Source organism: Triticum dicoccoides, chromosome 4A, assembly GCF_002162155.2.
Source record: "Triticum dicoccoides isolate Atlit2015 ecotype Zavitan chromosome 4A, WEW_v2.0, whole genome shotgun sequence".
NCBI classification, from domain to species: Eukaryota; Viridiplantae; Streptophyta; class Magnoliopsida; order Poales; family Poaceae; genus Triticum; species Triticum dicoccoides.
In genome coordinates this window covers 651,271,358-651,280,265 of record NC_041386.1, presented here as the reverse complement: position 1 = coordinate 651,280,265, position 8,908 = coordinate 651,271,358, and the positions used below count along the sequence as shown (strand labels likewise).

Sequence of the window (8,908 nt, the reverse complement as noted above, 5' to 3'; positions counted from 1 at the left end):
ATCCCCTTCCTTTTGCTCTTCCCAGTCCCAATACTCTCCGGTTGTTCTCTCCCAAAAAGAAAATTCACCAATCGTACCGCGAATTCGTGATTAAATCGCTTGGTTATCTACAAGAACTACGTGAGTCAGTCTACACAGTCCAGAGTATGCATCAAAGGCTACATAGTAATCATCGTGTGCACATTTCGATCGAAATGAAAACCAAAGGAAACATCACAGGCAAGCTATCACCGGCCTTATTAGTCAGCGAACATCAGACAATTACACGTTTCTATGGGGAATCAGTTCCAGGACCGGACATCATGGATCGTCCATGGCCAGCTATACTACTGTACTGTACCTTCGATACATCGCCACAAGCCGGATCGCTTATCGAGGGCCAATAGCTCCTGTGCGACGTTTTTGATGTGAATTTGCTTGAGTGCGACGTTGTTCGAGTGAATGGCTGTGATGCGACACACTTGAGCGTGTAAATAGCTCCAATGCGACATGGCTCTGTTTAACCGTGAAATGAAAAACACGAGGGTTAGCGATTTGAGTTATGACACGCGGGACCCACCAGTTACTCGCATGCGGGTGGGACCCACAACTTATCCACACAAGCATGCCCGTGCTCATCAGCGTGCCCCGACCCGAGCCAGCCCGCCCACCTCCATTGCTTACCCTGCCCCTTTCCTTTCCCACCTTCTTCTTCCTCTACTCCGGCAACGAAGCGCGTCGCCGGCGAGTGATGTCTAGCTCGACTTCAGCCACCTGCCAACCATGGACGCAGTATGGTCCACTGCCGTTGACAAGATGCCCCGATTGCCCACGCATGGAGCCTCTCAAGCGTTTGACTTGTGTGAGGGAAGAAAATGGCAACCGTGGGCGCGAGTTTGTGAAATGTTTGAGCAAGCCACAGCCGGGGCAGGTTAGATCTGTGTTCTTGACCAATTCTATGGTCTAATTTCTCCCGATTTCTTTCTTTTTCCCTCGAATTAGGGCGGTGGATCTGGGTGGTGGATCTAGGATTCATGCGCCGCCGGCCCCCTGTTTTCAGGTTCTGAAGAAATGTGGGCATTTTGAGTGGCTCGATGAATATGTTGAAAGGTTGAAATTGGAGGGATCAACCCCAACCCAAGAGCTCAATTTTGGGGGGCGGCTTGCCGTGGAACAAGCCCCCAATTTGGCGGACAGAGCCGATCCGATGATGCACAGTGCAGAACTGAAGTGTGAATTGAAGAAAATCGGCAAGCAACTAAAGCATCTGATCGATTTGAAGCAACAAGCAAATATGATGGAGGGAGCATTTTATGGTTGTGTCATTGCTATGGGTTTATTTTACTTGATGTTCATCAATCGCTAGAATTTGTTATAGTTTCAGTTAGTTAGTCAGCTAGTTTCAGGGGTGCCCAGTAGTTTGAGTTAGCCAGGGATCATTTGTTAGATGAACTTGAATTCGTGTGAAGCAAAACTTGCTTGAATTATTGTAATGATATTCTCAGGGGCCATATTCAGTGTTGATGCTCTGTTTCCTCTATTTTTGTTCTTCAGTTAACAGAGTACACACCCAAATTCAGTTTCTAGTAAAAAAAACAAAACTGGGCTGCCGAATAGATGTTGGGCCGTGAGAAAATGGACCCTGAGAAAATAACCATGCCCAAAATAGAGACCAGCCCGCCCGCGTAGGGGCACCAGCCCACCTGCGTAGCGGCACCAGCCCACCTCTAACTTCGGCAAATAAAATGTTACTTATTTTTACTTTGGCCTTTTTCTTGCACTAAATTTTGTGATGGATCATTTTTTGATGCAATAAAACCAAATGTTAATTGTTTTTATGCAAGTCTACGGTTCCATGAACTAAATGAGTTGCATGAAGTAAATTAGTTTGCATTTCCTAGTGGCATGTCCATAGTGGGTTTGCATGGGGCTCCTAGTTGCATGTCCATGGTTTGGCCAATATTTTGAAGATGGTGTGTGTGTGGTGAGATTGAGGTGTAGCAACCCGGGCTCGTAGCAACCCATAGCAATACACAAATAATAAGCAAGAACAACCCATAGCAATCTTCAAATAATAGCACGAAACACACAATATATATAGTAGCATAACTATTGCAACCCATAGTTCCACGATAACCTTACAACTCCATGATAGCCTTACAACTTAAAATACTAATACAACTTAAAAAAACTAATACGATAAGCTAGATAGATCGGGGGGCACCAAACGCGGGTTCTTCTTCGGGCTCTTCTTCTCCTTCTCCCGGGGAACAACGCCACCTCGCTCCTCCGGGCGCCGTCCTTCACTCCTCCCCGTTGTTGATGGGGTACGGGAGCGTGTGCATAATGCCGTTGTTGGGGAAGATGCTCTGGAAGTCGGTGAAGATATTGTAGGTGGTGAAAGCTATGAACTCACAACCAACCCAATACGCTCGCCCGAGGAGATGGAAAGCATCGAAAGGGTTAGTGAACGTGGCGAGGAGCCCAACCACAACGCCGTTGTGGTTGACCTCCTCAACATGGTACATCCGAGGAGAGCCGCGGGGGAGGTGGCGGAAGCCGGCCGCAAGGAAGAACTCCGTTAACTCCCTTGCGCCCCTCCATCTCGAGATCGCCCAAACCCTAAGGGTTCTCTCTACATACACTCCGGCCGGGTAGAGCCTTTCCGGCACGGTTGGGGGGAAGCGGTAGGTGGGGGCGGTGTACTGCATGGTGGCGGGGTGGCTCGAGTGCTCGGTCGGGTTTGATGGAGAAGAATGAAGAAGAAGGGCAGAGGAGGCAGAGGATGGGGTATGATGGATGAGGAGGGAGAGGACGATAGTGCCCGGCTTAAATAGCCCAAGTGCGACGTCGTTTCACCCCGTCGAAACCCTAGAATTAATGGGCGGGCGGCGTTTGGTGGCGCCCCATGAAAGCATGTACACGAGCGTGGCCGTGGGAAACGGACTGCTACGCTTCTGTGCCACCGGTCGTGGGTCAAGGGGGACGGGCTCACGCACGCGTCTGTGCCGTCGTGGGTCAAGGGGACACGCCTTCCCCGGGTTCTCTGCGTGTGCCGCCCGTGCATGCATGCCGTTGCCCATTAATTTGCTCATCTTGCTAGGGCCTGGCTAGAGGGCAAGGTTCGGTCGATGGGAGACGTGACAATAATGTACGCCTTCTTTTGCCCATCTTGTAACGGGCAGCACGCCATTTGAACTGCATCGATACCCACATCGATACCATGCCAGTATTGCGTCGTCAAAGAGGAGCACGCCATGCACAGCGTGCACACCACGCCATGCAGCGTTGGCTTTTTGGTTGTCTTCATCGGGCTGCTGCATTGTGACCGGGTGCATGCTTTGATGCGACGCTGCATCGGTTCTAATGGTAGGCATGCGACAGGTTACTACGTTGATAGGGGTGGCGGAGCAGGGCTACGTCGAGGCATGCATGCAACGCACGGGCGCAGTCCTGCGGGTGGGCATGCATGCTGCGGGTAGGCACGGGCACGCATGCAACGATGGAAAGGGCACTCCGTAGGCTTGGTCCATGCACCGCGTCAACTCTTGCCGTTGGATTCAAATGAACGGTCCTGATGCTCCAACGAGAGAGGCTGATCCAAACCCCACCGCGTCAACCAATCAGCGCGTCTCATGCGGATCGCTGCGCACTGTAGCTAACCCTAGCGCCTGATCTCAACCGTCCACGCACAACGATCGACGACCAGGTAGTGTGCGGGGTTTTGAGGGGTTTTGAGAGGGGTTTTGAGGGGTTTTGAGAGGTTTTGACTGATTAGGGTTGAGCATAACTAATTCAAAAAAAATCAAAAAAATATAAAACTTGCGCACATAGTCTTATTATGTCGTATAGTAACGAGAAAAAAATATAAATATGGTTTACATACATTTTTACGAAAAATCCTTCACAAAATTGTTATTCCTCAAACAATGTAGTATGGAGTTGAAGGGAGAGAGTAGTGGGCACCCGAGAGTAGGTGGAGTTTTGAAAATGAAAAGTGTGAAAACCTCACCAAAACTTCATTTTGGATTGACTAAGAAAGATCTGAACTTACTTTTCTCATTTTCATGTTTTAAACTTGTTTTATATATAATTTTCTATTAAACCTTGTTTTTTCAAAAAGAAAAGAAAAATAGAATATTAATTCAATAAATAGTGAGACTTTAGATTTACACTATATAGGTAGAATAGATGTGTAGAAAAATTATTTGGCTGGTTTAGACAAGGTGCCAAAAAAACTTGCTTAAATATGAGGCCGTTTACCCTACCTTTGGAGGTCATTTGAAACACACTTTTCATGACTATGAGTTCAACTTACCAAAAGGGCTCGGAATGATCAGCAAGCAAACATATTTCAGTTGAGGTACTTTAGATAGCACTAAAACATCAATAGCCCAAATTTAAATTTAAATTTGAATTTTATTTGGCTGGTTTAGACAAACAAGTTCGAATAGAAATATGGGGATACATAGTGACTACCAGTCGCACCAAGTTACAAATATTATTACATGTCCCAAATTTTCAAACTATTCTCTGTTCTACTTCTTCCTACCACGTCGTGTGGCCTTCTTCGCCTTAGCCCTTCTTATTTTTGGTTCTACTACACACACAAGTTCACTGATCATCTTGGTTTTCTTCACTGGTCTTTTCAACACCTCGCCAATACCCTCGTGATCAGTGTCTTCAGTCTCAATGTTGACAACAGTTTCAGTTTCTTTGGTGTGTACCTCAACATGGGTTTCTTCAGTCTGAACCTCGACACGCTCAGGTTCAGTTTCTTCAGTCTGAACCTCGACATGCTCAAATTCAGTTTCTTCGGTGTGCACCTCCACATCAGTTTTCTTCAGTCTGAATGTTGACTGCAGCAGGATTTTCTTTAGTCTGCTCAGGCTCAGGCACACTTCTCTTCTTTCTACCGCCATTGACTCTTGCTTTTTTGGTTGGCCAACACTGTTCAACAACAAGGGGCTGACTTGCTCGCTTCCTCCTATGCAGAAAATGTTATAGATATACTAATTGGAAAAAAGCACCAAATCAAAACACAGACAAATAAACAAGAACATACTTTGGCTTATCAGGAGTGTAACGGCATTTGATAGATCCCACTCTGTGCCCAAGTTCCTGGCACAACTTGCATCTATTTTTGTTACCTTTTTGGGCCCTTTTTGGCTTTTCATCTTTCTTTCCCTTCTTACTACTCCCACCTTTCTCAAACCATGCCTTGAATCTACTCTGTTTAGGCCTGCCAGCCTTTCTTTTCGTCAAGGGAGAACACATGGAAAATTCAATGTCCACTTCAGGCCACTGAGACGGATCTGTAAGTGCTGGAATTGGAGTAGCATATGCAGCTTTGAATCTTGCTACCGAATAATATTCATGCAGATATGGGTGCATGTTTATCTTCGGTTGGGATGCTAAGAAAAGAATGGCATGCTCACATGGTTTACCAGTGTGTTGCCACTCGCGGCAAGTGCAATCATGCAATTCAGTGTTAACAACATGTCTCCTTCCAGTTTTGTTATCTCTAACTTCAGCACCCCAAGGTGAAGATTTTTCAACAAACAAATGTGAAAGACTTCTGCTCCTATTGACCACCTGTTGTACCACTGCTGGAAGCTTATCACCTTGCAGACAATCACCTATCCTTCTTCTCAATTCCCACAACCGCATGAGCATGATCCTAATTTGGTCAACCATGTCATGCACAGGCAAATCTTTTAACTCCTTCACCTTATTGTTGAAACTCTCTGCCAAATTGTTGTTGATGTGGTCACACTTGATGGCAGTGTTGAATGCTGACCTGTACCATAACAAAGAATGGTAGGTGTTCAGCCATGGACCAAACTCATCACATGCTGCCATTATCTTATCAAGATGATATTTGTGTGTCTGTCTAGTGTAAGATCTTGCTGCTGGCCACATGCGCCCAAATTCTTCTCCTCTAAATTTTTTGATCAAATTCATCCACAAATGACCGAAGCACTCCCTCTGCTCAGCATGTGGGAAAACACTTTTCACTGAATTTTCAAGCCCCTTACATGCATCTGTGTGTATAGCCAAAGGTGACACTGGCCCTAGGCATCTTTTCAACTGGATCATGAACCATGTCCATGAAGCCTCTGTTTCTGACTGAAACAAGCCAACAGCAATAGGAAACATCCAGTTGTGTCCATCTAGAGCATTGCATGCTGCCAACTGACCATTCCACTTGCCTGTCAAAAATGATGAGTCTATGCTCAAATATGGACGGCACCCTGCTTTGAAGCCATCTATGCAAGGCTTCAAAGCCATAAAAAACTTGGAGAACTTGACTTCACCTTTGGCTGATACCTCTGTATCTATCTCCACAACACTACCAGGTGACCTCTTTTCCACCTCTGCTTTGAAGTTGTAAAGCATCCTAAATGTATTTGCCCAATCACCATATAAGTTTTTCATTGTCCTTTGTTTTGCCTTCCACACTGTGGTATATTTCATTTTAATGGGGTACATCTTTTCCAAGTCTACTTTGAGTTTCTTGGCAGTAGTGTTTGGTGTTTTGGATAAAATTGGGGTGATCTTTTCTGCAACCCAAAGTTGTGATGTCATGGTTGATACTCTCTGTGAACTTGTAATACAAGTATGTTGATTGGGGATTTGGTTAACCCTGACAGTACTTCCATCAGGTTGCAGTCTAGCAGATATGTACCACTTGCAAGGCTTGACACTACCATCAAATCCTCTGCACCTCGCATAAAACTTCTTTCTATCAGTCCAAACAGTCTTGGCATCAAACTCATGTTTCACTGCATAAGTCTTGAAACACATCCTAAACTCCTTCATGCTTGGGAAGAACTTGCCTACTTCAATGACAGGGTTTTCTTTGTCATACACATGCACCAGCTCATCATCATGTGCATCATCTACTTCATCTGCAGCTTGTTCCATCAATTGTCCATCTACATCTTCATCAACATTAGCAGGCAAACTAGATTCTCCCCTCTCCTGCTTATCTCTGTCATCGACTGGAATGCCAAAAAGTTTGGCCATCTCAATGTCAGGCATTGGTGCAATGACCAAATCAGTAGGCTCATCTAATTCAACTACATTCCAATCAACAGTTGCTGCAGTTTCAGTTTCAATTCCAGTCACCTGTCCCTCTTCGGCTATTACTGTAAGTTTAGTACACATGGGAATCAATGGCCTCTGTGTAGCCCAATCATCATCTACCATCTGCGCAGCCAATTGTGATGGCACATATCCAACCTTCGAAAAAATATTCAGATCAACCAGCTCAGCAAAAAAATTAGCTCGTTTGCTTGTCCAGCCGTTTTGCCGATCGATTTCATCAACAATCTGTTCACCATCTTCCATTCTCACATACTCTCCTTTCCAATCATCAAACTGCAACAGTGATACTTCTTGCTCTAGACCCCAAACAACATTCTCCCCAATTTCTTCCACCCATTTCTTCACTGCCTTCTCTCCCATGTTCTGTAGAACTTGTGGATCAATCTCTGTAAACTCAACCTCCCATTTAACAATTGTGTCTCTCTCAATGTTCTGAATGCTACCATCAACTAATTTTGCCTTTGATGGAAAGAAATTGACCGTCAATTCGAAGGTCCGAGCGGCAGCATCCCCTCTGTCAGTGGCGGACAGTGTGAGCCCGTGAGAAAGAGCAGACTATGCCCTAATTGCATGCAAAATTGGATCAGAGAGAGGAGCATTACCTATTCGAAGTTGAATCTGGGGGCTCCATCTCAGTATGCCCACGGGCTCCCCTCACAACCTATCGATTCAACAAGCGAAAACAGAGGAAACGAGCTGAGATCTACGGGGCCGAGAGAGGAACGGGAGGGGGACTAGGGTTTTCACTCACCATTTTTTGAGGACGAAGGCTCCGCCGCCGTTGAGAACGAGGGCTCCGCCGCCGCCGTTGAGAACGCAAGATCCGCCGCCACCGGAGAAGAAGGGGGGAGGGGGCAGAGTGGCGGGTCCGGCACGGTCGGGCGGCAGGGCACGATCAGCTGTTTTGAGGAGCAATTAAGTTGGACCCACATGTCCTAACATAAACGGGCTTGGTTGACGACCAATTTAACCACATTTAACACCCCATGTGGCCCTGGGCTATTTACCTGCTTAAATGTGTCGCACCACAGCCATTCGCTCGAACAACGTCGCACTCAAGCAAATTCACATCAAACACGTCGCACAGGAGCTATTGGCCCCGCTTATCGACGTGGTGATGCCGCGACGGTGGTAGCACATACTGCGAGCTCTGCAAGCTCTGGTGCCGCTGAGACAGCGACATCGCTGGCTGAGAGCTCTTGTGCTGCTGCTGCGGTGATAGTGCGGGCTGCGAACTCTGGTGCTGATGTAAGTTCGCGGGCTGAGAATCTGGGTGTTGCCGCCTCAAGCACCGGCGCTGCTGCGGCGATGCACCGCGGACTGCGAGTTCTGTTCCTGCTGCGAAAACTCCTCCCTCAACTGGAGCCTCAGCTGCTGCTGATGTTGCCGCAAGTCCTGATGGTGTTGTAACGGCAGCATCGTGGACTGCGAGCTCCGTTGCTGCTCGGACGATGACTCCTTGGACTGGAAGCTCTGGTTCTGCTGTGACGGTGCCAACAGTAAGCTCGGGCGTTGCGGCAAGCTTTGGTGCTCCTGCAAGAGTGACGTCGCGGACTGCAAGCTCTAGTGCTGCTGTAACGATGGCGGCGTCGTGGACTGTGAGCTCCGTCGGTGCTGGGACGGCGACTCCTCGGTCTGGAAGCTCTGGTTCTGCTGCAATGATGCCAGCAGTAAGCTCGGGCGTTGCGGCAAGCTTTGGTGCTCCTGCAACAGCGACGTCGCAGGTTTCAAGCTCTGATTCTGCTTCAACGATGCTAGCAATAAGCTCGGTCGTTGCGGCAAGCTTTGGTGCTCCTGCAACAGCGACATCGCAGGCTTC

The 8,908-nt window shown here is 47.4% G+C and overlaps 1 protein-coding gene across 1 annotated transcript; it reads right to left on the bottom strand.

The window, feature by feature from the left end:
- Positions 1 to 6,413: 6,413 nt before the first annotated feature.
- Positions 6,414 to 7,974, bottom strand: LOC119283966. The gene is made up of 3 exons (XM_037563300.1): positions 7,692 to 7,974; positions 7,312 to 7,603; positions 6,414 to 6,440 (listed from the first exon to the last, which is right to left on the bottom strand). The coding sequence occupies exons 1-3, from the start codon at positions 7,718 to 7,720 to the stop codon at positions 6,414 to 6,416; spliced, it is 348 nt and encodes a 115-aa protein (XP_037419197.1). The 5' UTR covers positions 7,721 to 7,974.
- Positions 7,975 to 8,908: the final 934 nt, after the last annotated feature.

What these genes read in the sequence shown, in the direction of transcription:
- LOC119283966 (XM_037563300.1), bottom strand. Translation starts at nt 7,720, where the DNA reads ATGGAGCCCCCAGATTCAACTTCGAATAG. An exon ending in CCAGATTCAACTTCGAATAG is followed by an intron (nt 7,604 to 7,691) that starts GTAATGCTCCTC and finishes CGCCACTGACAG; the next exon opens with AGGGGATGCTGCCGCTCGGA. An exon ending in TGGAAGATGGTGAACAGATT is followed by an intron (nt 6,441 to 7,311) that starts GTTGATGAAATC and finishes AATATACCACAG; the next exon opens with TGTGGAAGGCAAAACAAAGG.